At 37.4% G+C, this 25,858-nt stretch overlaps 1 protein-coding gene across 3 annotated transcripts in view; it reads right to left on the bottom strand.

Annotated features, from left to right (window-relative positions):
• Window positions 1–23,885, bottom strand: part of YLPM1 (YLP motif containing 1) — a 59,183-nt gene extending 35,298 nt beyond the window's left edge. Inside the window, exons 1-4 of one of the 3 annotated variants that reach the window (XM_090271169.1) lie at window positions 22,880–23,885; window positions 13,007–13,240; window positions 11,551–11,730; window positions 9,625–10,619 (exon numbers count right to left, since the gene is read on the bottom strand). In XM_090271169.1, coding sequence (XP_090127295.1) covers window positions 9,625–10,619; window positions 11,551–11,730; window positions 13,007–13,240; window positions 22,880–23,743 — 2,273 coding nt within the window. In that variant the 5' untranslated portion in view covers window positions 23,744–23,885. The remainder of the gene's footprint in view (window positions 1–9,624; window positions 10,620–11,550; window positions 11,731–13,006; window positions 13,241–22,879) is intronic. The other 2 variants (XM_090271167.1, XM_090271166.1) reach the window with 2 other exon arrangements.
• Between the last annotated feature and the right edge of the window lie 1,973 nt (window positions 23,886–25,858).

The following is a 25,858-nucleotide window of genomic DNA, read 5'->3' as shown; positions in this document are numbered from 1 at the left end:
TGTCCAAAATTCTACTAATGAGTTCCAGAGAGAGGAAAATAGAAAAGAAAGAGAAAAAAATAAAAGAAGAAATAACACGAAGAAATTTCCCAGAGTTAAGAGATTCTAATCTCCAGACAGAAAGGGCCCAGCTCACTAGGTATTCAGTACAATTAACAAAAACAAACAAACAAACAAACAAAGAAACAAAAAGACACTGAAATTTTAGCGTATCAGGAATAAAAATAAAAAGTTTCTGGCAGTAGAGAGAAGTCATCTAAAAAGGCAAAGAATTGGAATAACACAACAGCTGCACTAGGTGACAGAAGAAAATAGGACAATGACCTAAAAGTTTGAGGAATAATTATGTTCAACTTCAAATACCATATGCAAAGTATTAACCAAGTGTGAGGTTAAAATAAAGATATTTGCAGACATTCAAGGACTCAGAAATTTTACCCTCAATATACAGTTCTTAGTAAATTAACTGCACATGCACTCAGGGAAAAGGAGGCACTAACCCACCAACAAACAGGAAGCCATGAGATTCAATAAACAGTGTATCCAAATCCAGGAGGATAGTCAAGGGAAATAGGAAAGTAACAGCCATATGGCAGATCTTCAGAGCAACCAACCAGCTAACCAGCTAACCAGCCTACGCAAAAGCAAGAGCATACGTGAGTTTCAGAGAGAGGTCTCTTCAAGAGAGAGACAATGTTCTTGGGCTTGGGGTTGAAGAATTACTTTAAAGATTTTGCAAAAAGAAAGACAATTGGAAATTCTGAAAAAAGTTATTAAAGAAATGTAATCATAGTACACTGCTTACCTCTACAACAATCAACGCTGTTTACTGATGTTATTAAAATAGTGATATAAATATATTGGGCAGATGGGGTCAGAGTAGTGTAAGAACTAAATAAATCTTTATCAGAATAGGAAGTAAATATCTAAAAAGTATAAGTCAAGAAAGTTGAAGCATATTCTTTAGTGATATGAAGGTAACTACCAAAAGAAACAGCTAAAAAATACAAGATGTAATTAGGAAACACATATAAGGTGACTTGGAACAGCACATGGCTGTTTTAGTTTTCTTTCTTTTCTTTTTTTAACTGTGTATGCATCATTTTGATAAAATGTACTTCTTTTAAGAGCACAGAGAGAGGATTAACCCTAGCCAGGAAAAAGCCTTCTGAGACTACAACAAAGAAGAAGGGGCCCTGGCTGGGTGGTTCCGTTGGTTACAGTATTGTCCCACTACCCAGGGCACATACAAGAATCAACCAATGAATGCACAAATAAGTGGAACAAACTGATGTGTCTGTCTGTCTTTCCCTCCCTTCTTCTCTTTCTAAAATCAATAAACATATCCTTGGGTGAGGATAAGCGAAAAAGAGGGAGGAAGGGAGGAAAGAATAAAGGAAGGAAGCCCTCATTTTCTCTGTGAGGCAAAAATCTAAATTAAAGCTATAAAACAAAATGTTTGCTGAGGAACAGAAAGCAACACTAGGGGCAATGCTCTACCCAAAATAGCGAAAGCTTAGCATAGTTATTGTTGGGCAAAGGGAAAAGGAGTTGACTGGAGACTTGTCAAAGGCTACAACCGGATGCTAAGGATGGAGACCACACATTTACATAGCAAAAGGAACACCGTTTCAGAGCTTAGGATGGTTTATTTCTTTTTCTTTCAGTTACATTTATTAATTCAAAGTGCCTGGAATAACACCTTAAATCATTAAAATTATATAAAATCCTCTGCTTTATATTTAATTCAACAATATCGGTTCACATAAGTGGTAAGACTATCCTCCACAATGTACAAGAGTCAATGAAGAACCATCGTGAACATGTTATCTAGTATTATAATCAAATTCTGAATATGAATTAAATGCCTTCCTAACTAAATTATGCATGCCTTGGGAAATTTATTCATAACTGAGACATTCTGGCATAAGCAACACTAACTTATTGTCAGGTATTGTGTTAGTGCTGGAAATAAACTGATACCTAACCTCAGGGAGCTCACAGTCCATAGGAAGAGTGAGACAAGTAAAACAACAATTAGAAGAAAATTTAATAAATATGGGACATGTTGGTCTTGCTCACAGAGGTATCCCCAATATCTGATTCATTGAAGGATCTCAATATATGATTACTGAAGTACAACCCCGGGGGTGGGGGGCAGGTAAAACAGGAATTAGTAAAGCAAAAAATGAACTGGAAAGGGAGTCCAGACAAAGAGAAGAACCTATATAAAGGCCAGAGCAGAGGATAAAGGAAGCAGGAGCACCATAATGTGTGTAGATAAGAAGGAAGAAAACATGCTCTGCAAACCTCACACCTGCACATATGATATGCAGTTTCCATGAAAGGGTAGGGTGCTTTGCTTTCAGATTAAATTGCTGATCAACAGCCAAGGGCCATTATTTTATTTTTATTTTGGGGATCAGAAAACATTAAACCAATTGAAATATGCCTTTCACAATACATAGAAGTGGCAATTATTTATCAATACTGCACTTTCATATTTTCAAAGTTCAAGGATTTATGAAATCATAAAAGTACCAAAACCTTTTAGATTGATAAAAGTAAAGAGTTTTTGAAATATAAGAAGAGATACTCATATTAAATATATGAAGAAAATAAGCCATCTTTATTTCAACACAATGAAATACTATGACCTTTTAACAAAAAAAGTGTGTATTTGAAATAAAGGACGTAAGTGTCTATTCACTATATACAACCACATAAAACACATCCATTGCACATTGGTTAGAAGAAAAAAAACAAATATTTGATGTTTAAATATTTAGAAAAATTTTGTACAGTTAAATATTTCATAAACCTCTAAAGAATAAGAACTGTAAAACTAGGTCTGAAACCATTAGAACTAGGTATAAACACTTTAAATTATATTAAAAACACTCCAAACTGGGTATAAAAACTTTAGAAGTATGCAGAATTACAAATACCCTTAAACAAGTTATTATCTGATTATCACAATGTTTACAAATAAACACACTCAAATCAGCAAACCATGGGAATTACAAGATATTAAATTCTCGAATCAAATTCCTTTGGGGGTGTGTGGAGGGAGGTAGAAGAGGGTAAAGGCAGGATAAATGGAGATGGAAGGAGACTTGACTTGGGGTGGTGAACACATACTACAATATACAGATGATGGGCTGTAGAACTGTACACCTGAAACCTAGATAATTTTATTAACCGTCACCCCAATAAATTCAATAAAAACTCCCTTCCTTTTGGTTTCAGGTGAAATAATGCCTATTTTCTATTACGTATATCCAAATTCTTAAAATCAAAACAACTCCCAAACAGGAGTAAACACTATAAAGAGGAACAACCATGACAAATGGAAGCATTGTTCATAGTCCCTTGCCAATCCTAGTGAGACTGCTACAGAATGGAAGAGGTCCACAATTCCAATATTAAAACCAATCAAAAAGTAGACAGGACTGATCAGAAGCCTTGCTACTATAAAGATGTCAGTTCTTCCTCAAAATGGTCAACAGATTCTATGCAATGCCTGTTGAAATTCCAGGTTTCTGAAAACCGACAAGCTGATTTTAAGCATTATATGGGAAGTAGAAAGGAAAAAGAATAGTCAAGACAATCAAGATCAGGAATCAGCCAACTATGGTCCATTGGCCACATCCAGTTTAGGACAACTTTTTTACATTTTTAAAGTTAAAAAAAAAAAATCAGAAAGAATTAGAAAAGAAGGAAAAATAGCTGACAGAGATCAAACAGGCCTGCAAAGCTTAAACATGTTTACCATGTGGTCCTCACAGAAAAGTCTGCCAATCTCTGATCTACAGACAGAATTGGAGGATTTACACTAAGAGATATCAAGATTTATTACAAAGCTACAGTAATTAAAAGTGATATTGGTGCAAGGACAGACCAATAAACCAAAGGAATAGAGTCCAGAAACAAATCTACATATATAATCACTTGACTTACAATGAAGGGGACCCTGCAAAGTACAACAGTAAGGAAAGGATGACTTTTCCAATTAATGGTACTGGGGTCAACTGGATGCCATAAGAAAAATAATGAACTTTGACCCCTACCACATACTATACATTAACAAAAGAAGTCAATTCTATATGGATTATTAATGTTAAAATAAAAGGTAAAACAATAAAAAATAGAAGATAAAAATAGGATAATGTATTCATGGCTTTGGAGTAAACGAAGATTTATTAAACAGGACACAAAAAAAGCACTAACCATAGAGAAAAAAAGATCAATACATTGGACAATTAAATTAAAATAAAGAATTTCTATTAATCAAAAGATATCATTAAGTCTTTGTGGGTCATCAGGGTTCACTGGACCCAATTACAGTTTTTGGATTTTTTTTTAAACAGTTCTATTTTGTAAAGACTGATATTTCATGACATTTTTCATACTGGCCTTCCAGTGAACAAAGAGAAAATTTACTTTTTAAAAAACAAAACAGAATTTAAATTATCTTGCAATTACCATATGGGGGCCACTGGATCCTTTCACAAATCTAAGACATATTGTAAGATCTTAAGTGACTGTTTTCTATATCTTGAAATATTTTGTGATTTCCTTATCCTCAAATCCATTAATACTCATTATTACTTATTACTTAAGAGCAACTATGCCAAAGAAGATTAAAATACAAAGACAACAGAAGAATGAGAGAACTACCTACAAGGATGAGGCAAAGGTGAAATAAACTGTTACACTCCCTTGCATTGCCCAAAATATTGCAGCCTACTTTTAGGCTTCATTCAGCACAACTGAGAATTCAGAAATTTTTATTTCCTGACTATAAAGACAAAGAAGAGTGACAGAGAAAGCTGTACCAAATTATTAGCTGAATCAAAAGATAAATGTCTCTACAGCTGCACTCTAGGGTCTAATAAAGATGTGAAATTTATCATAAGTAGAACCTCTAGCTATGAGTGCTCAGATGACAATACCCTAGACAAATATTCTCAAACTCAAGATTTGATGTGTAAATAATATATTCCTTTTTAAAATATTTTATTGTTGTTCTCTTACAGTTGTCCCAATTTTCCCCCTTTGCTCTCCCCTGCCTATCCCACCCCTCGCTGTGAACAATATATTTCTACAAACAGAACAGAAATGTGGTATTGTCACTGTCTTACTTATTAAATAGGAAGGACTTCACATAATATTTTGTGGCAAGCACCTGGACCATTCTACTTAGCTAAAAGAATATGTGACAGAATTATTTCATCTTTTATGAAGTTTGCTAAAATTTACTTGATACAGGGTTTTAATCCTTAAAAATTTTTATTAAAATTTGTAGTAAGTTTTCACTCTCCCTTTCTTCTTCTGTAAATGTTTTGTAAAATTACTTAAAATATAAAAAATAAAAAGGATCCATTGGACCTAGATGGTAAATGGAGAAGACTACTTTTCTGATACACTGAAAAAAGTAAAAAGTGCCCAGAGTGAAATATAATCAAGATAATCTAGACATATACTAGACAAAAAACTGATATCTAGTATAAACAAAGAACTACAAATCAATAAGAAAAAAACATAAAACTAATACAAAAATAGAGAAAAGATTTGAATAATCATTTCATAAGAGGAAATCCAACATGCAATAATCAAATGGAAAGGAATCAACCTCATTCAGCATCAGGGAAATATCAATTACAGCCCTATTACAATATCACTGAACATCCACCAAGATGGCTAAAATTTTAGTTTAACAATACTAAGTATTGATAAGGATGCAAAAAAACTGGAACACAGAATCACTGCTCGTGAGAATATAAATATAACAACCACTTTGGAAAAATGTTTGACAAGATCTATCAAAGCAAAACATATACATACCCATAATCAATCAATTTCAATCCTTGGTATATATCTAAACAAAATTCAACACCCACACATATATGCGTGTGTGTATGCAGCTGAAAGGAGACATAGCACCAAAAGACACAGCAGTGTTTTTCCTTAACCAAAAAACTTAAATGACCATCAATATTAGAATGGGTAAACAGTCTGTGGTTTATTCATACAATAAAGTATTATACAAGAATGAGAATGACCAAACTACAGCTACACACAACATGGATGAATCTCACAATAATATAATGTCAAGTTAAAGATGCCACTCAAAATAGTACATACAGTATGATTCCATTTATATAAAGTTCAAAATCAGGCGAAACTCATCTACGGTGTAAAAGGGAAAATGGAAAGGGACATAAGGGGGACTTCTCAGACACTTGAATCTCTATTTATTGACATAAGTAGAGATAACATGGGTGTTTCTACTTTGTACAAATTCACTAAGCTGTACACTTAAGATTATGCACATCTCTGCATGTTAGCCTTTAATAAATAAGTTTTATTATTGAAAACTAAAAGGTTCTGGGAAACCAACACTCACTGATACGACAGTTTTTTGAGCAGCGGTAGTCTTCTAGAAGACTTGATGAATGTAATGATACACATATATACACATACACACAGTTTCTAAACGGCTACCCTGGAGGCTGAACAATGTGGTACGCTATTTACCCATGAGGCAGTTGTGTCACTTTACTTTTTAGAAACCTTTACATTTTTTAGAAAGCAGCCTAAACCTGGGTTTTGCAAAAACTCAAAGTACTTTACAATACTTTAATAGTGTGTTACTGGTAAATCACTTATCTGTTTTATCAATTGTTGTTTTTCTACCCAGCTGTTTAAAACAAAATAAGAGTGGCCTATCATATCAGTTATGTGTTCACAGAAAACTCTTGTGTTCAGCTAGTAAAGGAAATCCACAAATTTTCTTAACAGTGTGGATTATTCTTACCTTAGTCTCTTTCACTAATTACCCATGTTCCCACTGATATTTTTTTACCTAGTTACATGGGATAAAAAAGAACTATGCCTGGTCAATAGTCACAAATTATACTTTAAATGGGCTAAATGAGCAAAAGTAGAAGAATAACAGAAATGGCAATGACATAGGCTAGACTGGGGAAAGGCTTTTAAAACAAAGTAATGTGAGCAGGACCCAATTCAATGACAAAAATAAAAGTTGCAGGTGAAAAAGCTGGGGAGGGTCATCTTGTACCTAAAAACGATGTAAGCAACATTCCCCAAGATTTCAGTAGACTAGAATGTTGGCCCAAACCTAACTAGAAAAATGTAAAGCTAAAGTCTTAGGGAAAAAAAAGAAAAGAGAAAACAAAAAGCAATTGCACAAGCAGGATGAGAGAGATGTGGCCCAATAATAGCTAATGTGAAAAGGACCTGGAAAGCCTGTGAGAGTGCTGACGAAAAGAAAAGAAAAATTTTCAGCTAAACAAGTACATCATTTATAATGAGTTGGTACTAGGGATATGGTCCCCTGCATTTGAAGGAGACTTGACAAACCAAAGGCCCTTCAAAAGACAGTGAGCAATATAGCAGGAGGAGACTGGAACCTATGTTAGTGTGAAAAGAAAAGAAGAATTTGAATTTATGTGATGGCAGAGCAGAGTGGGTACAACAGGCTGAGGAAGAAAGCAAGAGGGTGATCTTTAAATTACTGTAGAAACACTGCAGAAGAGAGAGAGGATAATTCATTATGTGTTGTACCATAAGGGTAGACCTAGAATCAACAGATAGAAGTTATAGTAATATATTTAGGATCAGTGTAAGAAATAAACTTTCTAGAAAGTTGTTGACATTCAGAGTCCATCAACTGCTTGTCACAGGAAGTAAGTGAATCAGAAGGCCTTGGGTTTTAATTCCATTTCAACTATTTACTAGCTATGTCATCTGGAGCAATTTATAACTTCTCCAAAACTCAGCTTCCTTTATCTAGTTGCCTGATGAGGTCAATGAGAGGAATAAGGTAGTATGTTCAAGATGACAAACTAAAATACAACACAAATGTGAGTTGTTGTTAAGGGGATACTGTATTAGATAATTGCTAAGATCTTTCTAGTACTGAAGTTATTAATTGTACCTTGAGACAAGGAAAAAGGCTCAAAATAGGTCCTAAATTTACAAACTCAAGATTTAGTAGGCAAGAGAGAGAAAGGTTAATATGACAGGAAAAAAAAGGGAGCAGGAATCTGTTTCATGAGATGTTAAAAAAGTACTTCTCTGATAGCAAATTAGTCACCAGATCTAAAAGACAATACTCAATCCAGGAGATAAGCAGGAATTCAAATCAAGAAGATACACATACTAAGTAAATGAAGGCTACAAATGTATTTGTAAGTATGAATATCACTGAACCACAACATCAAATACAGTATTTTACTAGCACTTTTGCTCTGAGGAACCTCTGGACTCAACTCCCACTGGGTATAAACTCAGGCTCCACTGTCCCAGTGACATGATCCTGAGCAAATTATCCAATCCTCTCAGCCCATTTGTAAAGAATAAAATAGGGTATACAAATTCACTGGTTATTGAAAAGACTCCAAAAGATAAGGTATGTAAAGTCTCTGGCAAGGCTTCTGGTACCAAAAGGAACTCATGTTCATTGTCTCTAATTAGCTTTAATTTTGGATGAAATTTGTGCTGTATTGTTTTCAGAATTATAAACTGGGGAAACAAATAAAAGATATATTTTGTTCTCAATTGTTGAAATTGGGTTTAAATGAAAAATTATGATGTAAATGCAGTGACACACTGAGATGGAAAACTAACCAATGTACTGATAAGTGGAAAAACGAAGTTATAAAACAATCTACTTAGTATGATCCCATTTTTAAGACATGTACTTTAAAAATTATTATTTCCAGATAATAATCCCCAGTGGAATTAGGTGACTTTTACTTTTTTCAGTACTTTTCTGTACTGTCTGAATTTTGTATAAGGAGGATGTATTTCTATTACAATTTCAAATTGGAAGAAAATCTTATCGAAATTTTTTTTGTAGGAAAATTATCATTTAGGTCAACTTGGGGAGAAAAATAAACTTTTACAAACTTAGAAAAGGTAACAGAAAAAACTTAAAAACTATTGGTAAATTTTTGTGTGTACTTTTCTATATAAAAGTGGTTCAGACAAAAGAAAAACATCTCCTAAATTAAACATATAAAGGATATGAGCTCCATTTGTCTGTTCTGTTATTCACTGCTATAAATACACAGCAGGAACTTAATAAATATTTGCTGAACAGATGGATAAAACAAAAGTCTTATTTACCCTTACACTAAATTTCATTGCCTTATTTCACTACAATATTGGCTTATTCATCTTTATCTCCAACAATTAGCATATTAGCTAACAAAGTGAGGTTATCAATTCAGTTATTTGTCAAATAAAAAAAAGCAAAAGATAAATAAATGTAATCAATACTACTTTTGAAGCTGAAAAGTCAGTAAGATTGATATGCACTACTCTAGAACATCCCATTCATTCTGCACTATAATCTCTACGTATAGTATAAAAGCAGTGACTTCAAAAAAATGGGGCATGTTATCGTTTCTATATTTAGTTACGTCTAATAAGTGAACAATACTTAACATCATTAATTGTAAATCAAGAAATGTGTACAGATTGAAAGTACCAAGAGAATATCAAATTATAAATGAAGCTTTTTATGCCATCAAGGCGTATTCAGCTTAAATCAACAAATCAGCCAAACCAAACAAACAAAAAAGGCAGACCTACCTTGGCCCTTTTGGACCTTCCATGTAACTGCTTCTGGGAGGATCAGGAAGCAGTCCACCTGACCTCACTGGCATGTCCTTGACTGCAGTGATTGGCTGAGATGGAGCAACTGAAGACTCCCCAAGTCCTTGCTCAGATGAGAACGAACTGTATGGCAGAGCTGACTTGCTCAGCAGACCTTTAGAATTCCCTTGTTCTGATAGGCCAACAGCTGCTTGCAATGGAGGACGGTAAGTGGAGAGTGGGGCTGAACCAAAAGACACAGGAGTGGGAAGTAATGCTGGTCTAGGTTTCTCTGGAAGTTGTGAAGTCTGAGAACTGGAGCCTGGTGGAACTGGGGCTGTTGTTAATTGAGGAGGTATCCCCTGTGGAACCCCAGGGGGAGGTATTCCTGGAGGAGGTGTGGCTGAAGACAATGGTGGGAGGGGCATGACAGGTGGAGGTGCTGTTGAAGAGAGAGATGGTGGGGGAAGAACTGGTGGTGGCCCTACAGAAGAGAGGGAAGGTGGGGGAAGAACTGGTGGTGGCCCTGTTGAAGACAGGGATGGAGGCATCACAGGTGGGGGCACAGAGGTTGGTAGAGAAGGTGGCATCACAGGCGGGGGCATGCCAGGCGGTGGCACTGAGGCAGGTAGGGCAGGGGGCATCACTGGTGGTGGCAACGATGGAGGCAAAACCGGAGGGGGCATTGTTGGTAGAGGTGGAGGCATCTGAGAATACGGGACAAAAGGAGGTGGCATTGACATGTTCCCCATATATTGGTTCTTCACGTTCTGAAACGAATTGACTCTCTCCTGGAGATAGGTCTGAGTGGCTTTCATATGTCCCTGCCATGTTTTCCACTGCTTCTCATACTCCTGAAGCTGATCTTTATGAGGATAGGAATGAAGTTGTTCCTCCCACAGCTGAAACTCTCGCTCCCATTCTTGGTAGAGATGTTGAAACTGTTGCTGCTGCATCTCATAATGCCGCAGTTGCATATCTACAGACATGGTCTACAAATAAAGGGATTAAAATTATTTCAAGACATTCATATAAGAGAATTAATAACAAGATAAATATTAATGAACTAAAAGCATTTGAAGTCTTAGGAAATTAAAACTTTAAAGAGTCTGAGAGGATAAAGATAAGCTTGTTAAATCCATTCAGTAATGATTACTCTTTCTTCCTTTGACTGAGGTATACAGGGGTGGGGCAAAAGTAGGTTTACAGTTGTGAGTAAGGGAAACGGCGTATTCTTATATTATTTATTAATTATTGTATTCTTTTCCATATGAACAACTGTAAACCTACTTTTGCCCCACCCTGTATAAGTTATCACTGGGTTGGAAAAATCAATCGAACAGTAAACCAAATATCTACCTCAGCAATCAGTGTTTTCCAGATTTTTAATATTATTGCAGATCATTTTAAGAACTTAAAAAAATGATCTATTATTACAGACATATAGACATAAGTTTATACCTCAAAGATATAAGACAAACAAGTATCTAAGTCATTTCATCTTTTACGGTGTATTTGTTAGGTTTTTTTGTGGTAGCTGCTTTAATCTTTTTGGTGGATTTTTGCTTGTCTGTTACCATAGTGGTTTGTAGGCAAAACACAAGTTAACTTGAAGTTACATGATAAGAACCCTGGTTCTTGAATCCCTTAGGAATTTAGTAACAGTACTCTAACATATGTCTGGGTTGACATGAACAGAAGACTTCATTATGGCTGCCCCTCCACAAGAGCATTTTCATAATACCACACTTCACAAGCCCCCAAGTCAATGTGACAAATAACTACTTGGGCACCTCTTGGGAAACACTTAACTGTCAATATTTCGTATCCTTCCTTCGTCACACTTAAATCTCTATCAGGAATAACAAATCCTCTAAATGTCTTGGGGGCAACTTCCTGTGCGCCAGCTGAGGAAGTACTTGCCTGCATATGTGGTGGCTGCTGTATAATTTGCTGGTACTGCTGCAGGATCTGTTGTAACTGCGTGTGCTTCTGCATTATTCCCTGATACTGGAAGCCAACTCGATGCTGCTGGTGCTGCTGCCAGTGTGCTGCTGCAGCCTGCAACTGTTTTAACCTGGCATCTTCTTCCGGGTCCTCAGACTAAAGATAAAAGAGGATACATTTTTATTTAAGTCATAAAGCAGCAATCAAATTAGTAAGAAACCTGGATATTTTATAAAGTAGTATAATGTATCGTAATATAAAGTCCAGAATCCCTACAACTCTGCCTGATTGAGAGAAACTATTCTATCTTTTTTTTAATCCTCGTCCAAGGACATGTTTATCGATTGGAGAGGGAGAGAGGAAAGATGTGGGGAGAGAGAAACATCAATGTGAGAGAGAAACTTCTATTGGTTGTCTGCCATACACACCCTGACCAGGAATTGAACCCACAACTTTTTGGTGCATGGCACCACACTCCAACCGAGCCACCTGGCCAGGGTGAGAAGCTATTACATCTTAAGATAAAATTCTTAGCTCTACCTATAGTGTGATTATGGATACCAACATAAAGGAGTTTATTATAAATTCCATAGTCTTCACTAGAATAATAATCTCACTGTTCTTAAATAGGACAATCATTTCCCCAACAAAGTCAATCTACATTTACTGTCCTTTTCACTCTATGAGAAATCTCTTTCTTTTTCACCTTAGTCACTTTTCACCAACGGACTGCAATGTAATTATCATGACTGAAGAAAGTTTCCACATAAGGCTCTGAGGAGAACAATGACCTTCGGACCAATGTGAGAACTTTCCATTTGCCAGTAAGTTATGTTAAGTGACAAGGATGATTACATTAATGCTCTAACCTATTGCGCAGATGAGGAAGTTGAAGCACAGAATGGTTAACTAACGTGCTCAGAGTCACCACCAGCAGTGCCTGGACTACAGCCTGTCTGTAGCTGAAGCTCTAAGTATTGCTGTGTGCTGCATATGAAAATATCCTGGCATCCCTTCAGTGCTTAGAAACATAATTTACAAGAGTGTCTAACTCTTACTCTCATTTAAACCATGGGAAAAAAAAGCCTTTTATTTTCAAATTATAAGAGAAAGCTTATTTAGAAAGTCATAGAGGTAGTAGAAGCGAGCCAGCTGCGCTGTGCAGGCTCAGGAAACAAGTTACAGAGGCAGCGGAAGGGCCCTCGGAGCTTAGGAGAGAGAAGGGCAAAGGTAACACACCTGAGGGGATGAAGGGTACAGGAAAGGTGCAGGCATGCTCCCGAGAGGGAGAGCTAAAATATCCCTTTTCTAAACCTGATAAGGCTTTAAAAAACACATTATATATATATCTCCATTCATGACCAAGGTATATAAGTGAACGGAAAAAAAGCTGAACGATTTATAAACACCAAATAATTAACTTTATGGTTACCTGGGATTCCTCAGGTGGAAGAGGGGGTGGTGCCTCCTCATTAGGAGGAGGTAACGGGGGCTCCTCAGATGGAGGGGGTTCTGGTGCTTGACTGGTGGCAGGTACTGTAACTTCTTTCACTGGCTTGGGTGCATCCTTTGCTATGACAGGACCCTTTTTGTGTCCTGGCAAATGCACTTTTGTCCTCTGCTGCAAACTAAGCAAGTGCTGTCGATACCAATACTGCTGCTGTTCCTACAACAAAAAACATTTTTAAGAATTTTACTTGACAATCCTGTAAGCTGCAACTTGATGTTTACCGAGAGCCATATTTGTGTCTGTATTCATGTGTCTATATGCAAGAAAAGGCAAAGCTGGGCAGAGAGTCAAATAAGCAAGATTTTTCAATTCCTTCCTCAAATTTACACTTAAGTTAAACCATGCCATGAATATCAATTCAACATACTTCTCTACTCTCTTAAAACACATACTTTTGGAAGTGACAGCAGTCTCTTTGCTAAATGATCAGAGTAAATCCTGCCAGTATTTACAGCTACTTGCTTTTAATCTGTCTTTGATTGATTCAGATTTATCCATGGGGGTCTTGTAATTAATGACTATTACCAAACAGTCCTACTTCTACTCTCTGCCTTCTCTTTTATACACCTGTTGTATCATTAGTCTAGCCATATCCATCTATAAACAGTAGTCCCCCCTTTATCCATGGGAGACACATTCCAAGACCCCCACTGGATGCCTGAAACCGTGGATACTACCAAATCCTATATATACAATGTTTTTACCTATAATAGTTTAATTAATAAATTAAGCACAGAAGATTAACAATAGCTAACAGAATAATGATAAAATAGAATATACTGTAATAAAAGTTACATGTATATTGTTCTCTCTCTCTTGAAATATCTCATGGTACTGTACTCATCCTTCTTCTTGGGATGATGTGAGATGTTAAGACGCCTACATGATGAGATGAAGTGAGGTGAATGAGACATCACTAAGTAAAATAAGGGTTATTTGAACACAGCACTGTAAGATTAGGGATCTGATAACTGAGATGGCTAAGTGACTAATGGCATGGGTAGCGTATACCATGGATATGCAGGACAAAGGGATGAGTCACATCCCAAGCGTGATGGGTCAGGACAGTACAGGGTGGTGTGGGATTTCATTACGCAACGCAGAACAGCGCGCGATTTAAAACTTACGAATTATTTATTTCTGGGATTTTCCATTTAATATTTTCGGACAGTGGTTGATCACAGGTAACTGAAACTGCAGAGAGTGAAACCACAGATAAAGGGGGACTACTGTACGCATAAATGAGAATAGAATGTGTTTTTAAATGCTTTCTAGTTAAGAGTCTGAAAAAAGTGTCTCACTCTGCCTTCCAAATTATACTGTAATTGAATTTTCTGGAAGCCTATTTTGTGCTTCCACTTTAAAAGAATCACAAGTTTAATGCACAACAAAATTAGAAAATACACCCAACCCTCATTATTCACGGATTCGTATTTGTGAATTTGCCTACTTGCTAAATTTTATTTCTAACTCCAAAATCAGTATTTGGGAGTTTGGTGATAATTTCTGGATATGTGTACAGAAGTGAAAAATTTGAGTTGCTTAACACGCACATTCCCAGCTCAGGCAGAACACAGCTCTGCTCACCTTTTTATTTAGCTCTCATACTGTAAGTAGTTGTCCTTTTCACAGTCTATTTAGGGCCACATTTTTTGCATTTCTATGTTTTTGTTAGTGATTTTCTTGTTTAAAATGGCCCCCAACCTTGGGCTGACGTGCTGACGAGTGTTACTAAGTGCCAGAAGGCTGCAATGTGCCTTACAGAGAAAATATGTGTTACATAAGCTTCATTCAGGTGTATGTTACAGTGTTGCAGGCTGTGAATTTAAAGTTAACAAATCAACACTATTAAATAAGGTGTCTTTGAACAAACACACATAAAACAAGGTTATGTATTGAAGGGCTGATGAAAATGAGACCAAAGGCTCACAGGAACCTAACCCCATACTTCCCTTTGGAGCAATGGGTTAGCAGTCACTGATTCAGTGTTCCAGGTGACTTTATAGGATATAAATACCTCAAATAAAGAGAACTGACTGTATAAATAAGCAATAACTAATTATCTAAATCAATTAAAAAATCTTACCACTCAGAAATAACTACAGGATCTTCATTATCCCAATATTCACTATAAATCCCCATGGTTACAAGGTTGCACAAGGATAAAAGTTGTCATAACACTAAAACACTCACTAATAAACTTCCCTATATTCTCTGCAATTAACAAAAGCATATATTTCTACCATAATTGTAAGGATGCAGATTTGATAAAAGTAATGTTGGAGAACTTTGGAACTCATTATTGATAACAATAATTTTAATAATAAGAACTACAAAAGAGAATGAATGTCAAAGGTTGAAAAACAGCCCCTGGGAAATGAATAAATCCTTAAAATATTTTTCCAAAAACTAAATAAAAGATGATATATAATGTTGCCATATAATTTTGTCACAAAAATTATAGTATGGAAACACAATCTATAATTATTCTTTGTTCATTTTAAGACTCAGCTATTTATGATTTTGAGCTTTTTTTTCAAGATTGTGTCCCAAATCAAATTTCTTATGTTTTACAATAAACTTTTGATCCCTATGTTAAATGGATTCATTTTTACTTGTAGTCACTGTGATTCCCAATTTTTTTATATTGCTAATATTTTATTGTATACTTCTCCAATTTACCACATGAAAACAGATGCATAAAATGTACATAACATATATATATACGCTCTTTTCTCACTCAACATACTGTTTTGTTATCTTTTTTTTCACTCACAGGATAATTTTCTTTAGAGAGAAATGTCTCATGCTTTTCTTATATCGGGTGCTTAAGCATAGTGCTGGAGCCTACTGTAGGGTGTTAATAAATGGATGTTGATCAATTGAAGACTTCCCTCTAGGTCATTCATTTCTATGTCGTGAAACTTGCTCCAGTCCACTAAGAACACATGTCATCTCACTAACTCTATCTTGAAGTTTCGGTCATGATTGGGTTTTTGTTTTTGTTTTAAATTATTATATACATAATCATCAGCTTCTAGAATATAACTGCTTTTACCATTGAACATTCTGAAAAAGGCACAGTGGTCATGATAGTCAACAATAATATAGTATTAAAACATTTTCAACTTTTTTTTATTTTATGAAAATACTGAAAATAGCAATAGGTTTACTTTTCAGCTTAGAGAAGTTAATAAATTAAGTTTTTTTCCAGTAGAAGTTACAAGTTTCTTTTTTAGTTGCTCTGAAAACATCACTAAAAGATACAAAGATGCAAACTATCTGTCACAAACTAGAAGCCAATGGCTATAGATATGAAGAGTGTATAGATAGATCTTAGATTCTTTTATCAATTTGCACCTTCCTTCTTTTCATGTTTCCCATCCTTTGAGCTCAAATAATCGCTAGTTTACTCACAGTAAGCACCGCAAGTCAATTTCTATTTAATATGAACCCAATAAGCAAAAACCAGATTTAATTCAATCCTAGGACTAGGTTTCAGCACATTCTTAAAGCTACACAAATGAATAATGATGATATCATTCAAAAATGCCCTCAATGATTCCAAGAAGGATGATTTACCTTTATTTTAAGGAAGAAAAAAAAAATCTGCCTGGACTTGCTAATGAAGCTGTACTAACCTGATTCTTCTGAATGTCCCATCATACCAGACAACTCCATCTCATATGGGATGTTAGTTCACAAATAAAGGGAAATCACAGCGTATGTCATATTGAAAAAGAGACTGAATGAAGTTTAAAAGTAAGGATGTGTAAAGAAAAGAACTATTTGTCACAAATATTACCAAAAAAAAGTGCTAATTTTATTCATCAAGCACTTACTGACTACTTGCTACTAGGCATTAAATAATGTTTCAAGTAGGAAAATATAGAGGAGAGAGAGAGGGAATAGAGGGGGGATGCAGGGAGAGAGAAGGAGAGACAGTGAGAGAGAATTTAAAGATTAATTTTGGAGCCCTTTCCTTTCCAGCTTGATTGTTATAAACGCCTATAAGACTAAATGTACTATGTCTTCTATCCTAAAGTGAAGGGGGTGGGGAGAGAACCTGATAAAATAATATATTAGATTTTCATTTTTTAAATTTCTTTAAAATATATTTATTTTCAATAGTTTTGAGGTTTACATTCTACTTCAGGAAATTAAGGTCACCAGACAATCTTAGTTTCATCTAAAAAATAATCTCCCGTACTTCACCTCTTCCTCCAGCTGCTGCCCTCGTTCTCTCTCTCCCTCTCTCCTTCAGTCAAACTTCTTGAAAGAGTGGTCTATACTCACCATCCCCATTTCCTCACCTTCCATCACTCCTCAAATCAATGCAATATGGCTTCAGTCACTATGAAACTGCTCCTGCCAAGGTCAACAATAATCTACATGTCAGTAAATGCAAAAGGTAACTCAGTCTTTATCTTGCTTGACCTGTCAGCCGTGGTGACACAGCTAACCACTCCCTTCTCCCATAAACAGTCTTCCCTTCACCTCTGTGGCACTACGCTGTCCTGATTTTCCACCTATTTGGCCTTCTTTCCTGTTGGTTCTCTTAGGTACCAAGATGCTGTGAGGTTAGGTTCAAAGTACACGAACCTCTATTCTTACCCTACACACTCCTCGGGAGACCTCATCTTTTTCTGTCCCTTCAAATACCATTTTTATGCTGATGACTCACAAGTCTATCAAGTCTGCCAGATCTTGCTTCTAGATTTCACACCTATATCTAACTTCCAATTTGGCACCTCTGTTTGGACTCTTACGTCACAGGAACTTGAAACTCAGTAGGTCTAAAATGTAACTTATTATTTCTCCCTCATCCTCAGACCTGTTCTTCCTCCTTCTCTAGGTTCTCCTATTTCATTAGTAAATGGGACCACCATCCACCCAACAGCCTATGCTAGAAACCCAGGCATCGTCCATCACTGACGCCTCCCTCTCCACTACTACTCAAGTCTCTAACTTGAGTCGTGCCTAAACATTTCTCCAGTCTTTCCACTTCTCTCCATCTCCAGGATCACCATCCAAGTCCAAGCCACGATTATCTCTTGTTTGAATTATTTATTAACTATTCTCTGTAAATCACTCTTGTTCTCTTTGATTCTACTCTCCACGTTGTAAGTAGACTGAGCTTCTAAAACTGCCAATCTGTCCCATTCCCCTGTATAAAATCCTTCAGTGCCTTCCTACTGCCTTTAAACCTGAGCCCTGACAGGCCCTTTCCGATCTAGTTTGTGTCTACCATTGTCACCCTCAGATTTCAGTAAGCCTTACTGAACTGAATTCTTTGCACTCTATCTGGTTAATTCCTACCCATTCCTTGGGTTTCCCTTATGTACTACTTACAAAGGGAGGTCTTTTCAATTAGGTTAGAACTCCCAGCTATATCCAATCATTTAAAAAATATTTGTTTTTCACCTACTATGTGCTAGACCCTGAGCTTAAAAACAAACAAACAACAACAACAAAAAGAACAACTCAGTTTTTCCCATTCCTTATGGAACCTAGTAATACTTCATATTTTATAATTCTATATTTTATAATGCTATAGCATGCTGTTCTTCTCTTAGTTGCCTAAATATCTTTCCCCGCATCAGAACAAGTCAGCAAGGGCTCATGTTTATCATTTCATCTCTAATACTAAGCACAGTACTTGGCACACAGTTGCTACTCAATAAATACTTGAATATTAAATAAAGGACTAAAAGCTCTAATAAAATTCAACAGCTTTTCCTAAATAAGTTTTGAAACTAAAAGGATAAATAAAATCACAATTCATAAAAAAAAGCTAGTATGAACTTTACCTAGTCAATCCATTAAACACACAATAATTTGATTCTTGAAAAAACAAAATAGATGGGATTCCATTAAATTACCACCGCTTTACTCTGAAAATGAGAAACTAAACAGAAGAATATCAAGCAGTTATCCTCTTTCCCATACAAGCTGTATTTCCAGTCAAATCATTCAGGTTCGTAAGTGGAAGTTTTTCTTTACAGAATTCCATTTAAGAAATGGTACCCCCCAAAATCACCATATTGCAACCTCTAATGAAGAAATAACTTACTGAGGCAATAAAGAAACACCAATGGTTAAACCCTAAATGAAACATTACATGCAAGATTGATGGGAAGCTTTATAGTGGAGGGACCAGACTGTCACCTCCCCGTTGATCCTGGCACCACTAATAGTGGGACAATCAGGCACTAAGTGCATCCTGATGGAATGCAAATGAAGTACACAGCATTACCTAGGTTACAAAGTGAACTTGACAAAAGGAAGGGGAGCTTAAATCTAAGAGGTCTCCAGAGTTAACTTCTAGGGTACAAAAAACAGGGGAAAGAAAGGAACAAGTCAAATGACACCACGAGACAGCAGACAAATCTAGAATGTGAGACATTCTACAGGACAACTGAAACATACTTTTCATCAAGTTCAATGGCATGAGGTAGAAAAAGAGAAAGTAATCTAAATCATGGGTTCTCCACTGAGGGAGATTTTTGCCCCCCTGGGGAATATTTGGCAATGTCTGGAAACATTTCTGGTTGTCACAACTGGGGGCTGCTACTGGTATCTAGTAGGTAGAGAACAGAGATGTGCTAAAAACGTCCAATAATGCACAGGACAGTCAGCCCACAACAAAGAATGATCCCGCTCCAATCTATACTGGATCCTAATTTGAACCAACCAACCAAACATTAAGGAATCTACTGGGCAATTTTAGCATGGATGACATCAAGGAATTATTTTTTAATTCCATTAGTATGACGAGACAATAGGAGAAATCTGAATGGATCAGGTATTAGATGATACAAAGAATCTGTTGTTAATTCTGTTAGGTGTTATAATATGTTAAGCTAAGAAAAGGTTCTTGCATTTTTTTTAAGATGTCTAAGAATATATGGATGAAATGACATCAGAACTAAGATTTGCTTTAAAATACTTTAGCAGAAACAACAAAAAAGGCTTAGTTGAAGTAAACACGGTAAACTCTTGATAGTTACTGAATCTGAATGATGGGTTATGGGGGGCGGATCATACCATTTTCTCTACTTTGGTGTACAGTGGTCCCGCCTTATCTGCAGGAGATATGTTCCAAGATCACCAGCAGATCCCTGAAACTGCAGATAGTACCGAAGCATATATATATTCTATGTTTATTCTTATACATACACACCTATGATAAAGTTTAATTTATAAATTAGGCACAATAAGAGATTAACAACTAATAATATAATAGAATAATTATAATATACTGTTATAATGAAGTTAAATGAATGTGGTCTCTCTCAGCAAACTACTCTGAATTTCTTATTCCTTTTTCACAATTTCACAGATAGAAGATTTGTTTTTACCATAGATCTTATCAACCTTAGCCTACATTTTCTTTTCTTTACTTGAGAATTCACTTTTCCACTTGAAAGAAGCACTTTACAGCTTCTCTTTGGCACATCCAAATGGCCAGGATTATTACCCTTGTGTTTGCAACCTTCTTTAAGTAAAATAGGGTCACTTGAACACAAGCACTACGATACTGCAACAGTTAATCTAATAATCAAGAGGGCTACTAATGGACAAATGGGCAAGTAGCTGATACAGAGTGGATATGCTAGACAAAGGGATGGTTCACATCCCAGGAGGGACAGAACAGGATGGAGCGAGATTTCATCACGCTAGTCAGAATAGCACACTAAATTGAGCATTTCTGGAATTTTTCATTTAATATTTTCGGCGCACAATTAACTGCAGGTAACTGAAAATGTAGAAAGCGAAACTATGAATAAAGTCGGGGGGCTACTGTAATGTTTAAAATCTTTCACATTTTAAATGACATTTTCCAAAAATAAAATACAAATCAAAGATGAATATGCAGAAGGATAGTCAGAGCTTGGCACTGGAATGAAGAAAATGTTTATCATCTAATAAGCCAAAGTATCCTAAGTCTAAAACATGGCAACTCTTGTATCTTATTCAACAAACCTTTGAGGACAGCCTACAGTTTGCAGGGCACTGTCCTAGGTGCTACGGGCGATAAAGATGAGTGAGACAGTCCCTCTCCTTTAGGGATTTACAATCCCAAGAACAGAACCAACCAAATGGCTGAATTTAGGCTTGTCTTCATAGAGACCATAGTATTTGAGATGGGCCTTGAAAGCAATACAACTCTAGGGGGAAAAGAGGATTGAGGAAATTGGAATGAATTCTAGATAGAGGTAAGAAAGGCTGAACAGGCTTACAAGGCCCTTTTTGATAAAGCTCATTCACACTTCTCAAGCCTTCTCTTCCGCAGCTTTCTTTCTGATCACTTTCTTCCTGGCTCTCACCAAAGAACTGGAAGCACTGAATATTCAAAGCACTAAAAGGCGTTCACTACAGGTACAAAGGCAGAAAAGCAGTGCTCACGGTATTTATATTAATGACCTGTCTGATTACCCCCATCCCATAAAACAATTCATTTATATCTCTATAAAAGGCCAGAATACCAGTCTAATAGAGATAAAAACATAAATGTCGTATTTCGGCTTGAATTTAACACAGAGTGTTTGACAACAAAAGCACTTGAAATTTCAAAGTGGGGTGGGAAGAGATAAATTCTGTCTCTACAACAGAGAAAAATCTGGGGAAATAACCTGGTGGCAGGTACTCTGGTGTAAGCCAACAATCACTCTACCACCAACCACGACATCTTGCTTGCTTAAAACAACTTGTTTCTGTTAATTTCTGATGCCAAACCACTATAATATCAGAATGCTGCATCCCTATCTTTTGGAAATATTTTATATGTAAATCTGAGTTTGTAGATTAAAAGAGTCTCTTTTTTCGTTAGGGAATCTAAGGTAGATTAGTAAGTGCTAAAAGTGTCTTTTTCAGGGAAATCTTAAGAAATAATTTATCCACTTTAGTTCTATCTTCTTTCTCAGGGGAGAAGAAATTTATTACTGCTATCCTATCACTCTGACCTTTCTCTGGGAAGCATCATTTCAAATAGAAGTTTAAGAAATGGTTCTCTCATGAATGAAGAGGCATCACAAACTTTTTTCTTTTTTTTCTTTTCTTTTTCTTCTTCTTTTTTTTTACCTTGGCCAAATTCCAAGGCTGTTACTGTGGAGTGAATGGTAACAGCAATGCAATGCAGCGAACTGGTCATCTCTTAAATCTTTAAGTGATGTGAGAAGAGCATGCATGGGTCAATTCCTTAAATGATCAACAGATTCACCAAAGGGTCAAATGTGTAGAAACCTCTGTGTATTGCATATGTATCTATAAGAATAATCAGGATGCTCCTGATAAGAACAAGATTTCAATCCTCAGCTGGTGAGATCTTTTAATTTAGGAAGCTGACAGCTATCAGTGGTCCCTAAATAATTCTTTTAAAGAAGCATAAAGTTTCTATGCATTTCAAGTTTCAGTTCTTTCAGAAGCTTCTTTTCTATGCTGCCTCTCAAATGGAAATTTTAGTTTCCAATACAATTTTAACGCAAAGTCCTCTGCAACGGCAACGAAATCTAAGAAGTCGGTCAAAGGAAACCAAGGAATATATCTAAGAAGTAACTTTTGAGACACCTCGTTACTCTGTGGTCTCTAGAAACATCTTCGCTTTTAATAATCCACATTTAGCTAATTAAAAAGCTGCAAAGTGAGACTTCTGACTCTTATGGAATCCTCTGGAGCGTGAATTAGCTAGTCATAGTGTGATGTAATTAGGCTGAGCACTGGTTAAAGCCCCGAGGCCTGCTCGCTTAGGGTCCTCCAGGTGATAAGGTGCGGCTGGGGCAGACGCTTTCTTACCTGTGGAGTCATTTTCGAAGGGTCTGGCTCCGGGGCAGCCTGATGCTGTTCAGCATTCTGGTTCTTGGCACCACTCTTCAAAGGCTCTTGCTGGACAGTTGTCTTACTCCCAGACGCGGTGGACGGTGGTGCAGGAGCTAGCAGTTGGGATTTGGAATGGCCCTGGGAAGGGCGCGAAGGAGATGCCTGAGAAGAGGGCAAGTAGGACTGGGAATGGCTCAAGTAGGATTGCGAGGAGGAAGAGGAAGAATAAGAAGAGGTGGGCGCCAGGTAGGATTGGGAAGGTGGGGACTGAGAAGGGGACGGCTGAGCAGGAGGCAAGTAGGGCTGAGAGGAGGCCGGGGGGTAGTACGAGGGTGGCGGCTGAGGTGCGGGCATGTAAGACTGAGACGGGGGCATGTAGGACCCCGGAGGGACAGGGGGCGATTGAGGGGGGGAATCCAGCTCCATGGGAACCAAACCAGGAGGCCCGTCTCGTTGGTGGTGGAGCATCTGGTGTTTGTACTGCTGCGGCTTCTGATAGCTGAGGGCCGGCCCTGGTGGCGGGGGCATCGTTGGTGGCTGTGGCTGCCAGTCTCCGTAGCCGCTCCCCGGCATCACCGGCGGGGGCGGCAGGGGGGGCGGAGGAAGGTGATGGGGCTGGAGCACGCACTGCATTTGCTTCTGGTGCATCTGCTGCAGCTGCTGGAGCTGCGCCAAGTGCTGTTCGCGGAAGCTCATGAAGCCCGAGGAGGAGGAGGCCGCGGGAGTCGTCGAGCTCGAGTACCCGGGCCCGGGCGAGGCCTCAGGAAGCGGCGGTGGCGGCGGGACCGGCGGAGGCGGATAGTGGCTGCTCCCGCCATATCGGCTCCAGTTCGGGTACATAGCGGAGAAGGCGCAGGGCTCGTCCCGGCACCGTTACTCGTCGCAACCGACCTCCAGGAGCTGCGGCGGCGACCGCGACCGCCGGAACTCGCGGCGCCTACAGGCCCCGGAGCGTGTAAACGGAGCAAGCCAGTGCGCCGGCGCTACCGAGCGGGGCCCGCGACCGGGAAGGCGGGGTCGTACTAGGACGACTACGCCTGCGCAGTAGCTACCGAGAGGAGAACAAAGACGAGATAGAGTGGCCCTTTGCTTGGCAACTCTCGGTTGCCATCTTCCCTCAGGTTCGGATAATGTAGGCGCAAGCCGAATGCTGTCATAGACCCGAAAAACCATAGAGTCTCACGGCTGAAATGGATGGTAGAGGTCTGTGTCTCCACGGGTTCATTTTTGAATGGGGGTCGGGGGGGAGGGGTCGAGGGGAAAGGTTCTAGCTACAATAGCAAAAATCGGAACAACAACAAAAAAACATGACACAAGTAGAAATAACTCCAATAAGAAATATGTGGAATTTATACGAAGAAAACTACAGAACCATACAAAATCACATCAGAGTGGGATAAAATTAGACTTGAAATCATGGAGAGGCTTATCGTGGTCTGAATGAAAAGAGGAAAAATTGTAAAGATGTCAAAATTCTTCTCAAATTAAATGAATAGACTTAATTCAAGTATGACAAAGAACCAATTGGGAACAAACCTGTGAAGAGTGGAAACATATTTTGAAGACAATGTAAGACTACCCCAATTCCTGCAGGCAGCTGAAAGATAACATCTGCAGTTGTTATAAAAGGGGAGAAATGGAGTTCTTTAGAATAATTCAACACATGCAAACTCGTATTGGAGAATCTCAGCAAAGAACAGATACAAAGATTGTAGAGAGGACGACCTAGAATATAACCCAATCCCTCAGTGTAATACTAAACATGAATTTTTGCTCGAATAAATCACTGAAAAACACTGCCGCTAGGCCACACCAGCCAGGGCGCACACTGAATTCTGAAAACACTACCTAACTCTGAGTATATTATGTGTGCCACTGTATCAGTTGCGCACCACTTAAAATTTTGATCTTGCTTCCAGAGCAACCTAGATCTTCACATCTCTTAGGAAGTGGATGTGAGTACAAAGCAGAAAATCTTAAGTATCCTCAGAAGAAAGAGTTTCTCATTCTCAAGTAGGAATTTAGTTGTTTAACTTTTTATTACAGTATAACATATATACATAAAATTACATGTTGTAAACACACACCTTAGTTAAATTTCACAATTGTGTAACCAGCACCCAGATGGAAAAAAAAAAAATTACCCGACTCAGAAATCCCAGGCACTTGTATTTTTAATATTTTCAACTAAAATTCTCTTTCAAAAAGTAAAAAATGCATTTTACTGTAGTAATAAATATGATCATTTGATTAGATACAGAAAAAGAAAATGATAAATTATATCATCCATTTGTGTTTTTTAAATTTATTAATTTGAGAGAGACAGAAATATCACTTTGTCATTCCACTTATTTATGCATTCTTTAGTTGTTTCGTGTATGTGCTCCAACCGAGGATTGATCGCAACCTTGGTTTATTGGAACAATGCTCTAACCAACTGAGTTAGCTGGCCAGGGCATCATTCATGATTTTTAGGGAGCTTAGCAAACCAAAAATAAAAAGAACTTCCTTAATTTTATAAGGAGTATCTACTACAAAAAAAAAAAAGTACAGCAAACATCACATTTAATGGTAAGAAGTTGAAATTTTCCACAATGAGATCAAGAACAGATGTCCACTACCATCATATCTGTTATGAGTTGAATTGTATACTTCCCCCCACCCCCCAAAGGATATGTTTTAAGTTCTAACCCCAACTACCTTAGAGAGAGACTTATTTGGAAATAGGGTTGTTGCACATGCAATTATTTAAGATGAAGTCATATTGGAGTAGGGTGGGCCCCAGTCTAACATGACTGGTAACTTTATGTGAAGACAAGACACACAGGGAGAAGGCCATGTAATGGTGAAGACAGAGATTAGAATTATGGAGCAGCTGTAAACCAAGGAGTGGAACAAATGGGATTCTCATACATTGCTGGTGGGAGAGTAAATTTGTATGACCACTCCGAACTC

Source organism: Furipterus horrens, unplaced genomic scaffold, assembly GCF_987537825.1.
Source record: "Furipterus horrens unplaced genomic scaffold, mFurHor1.1.pri manual_scaffold_3, whole genome shotgun sequence".
Classification (NCBI taxonomy): Eukaryota; Metazoa; Chordata; class Mammalia; order Chiroptera; family Furipteridae; genus Furipterus; species Furipterus horrens.
Note: the sequence above shows the minus strand (reverse complement) of the source record. Positions and strands in the feature narration are given on the sequence as shown.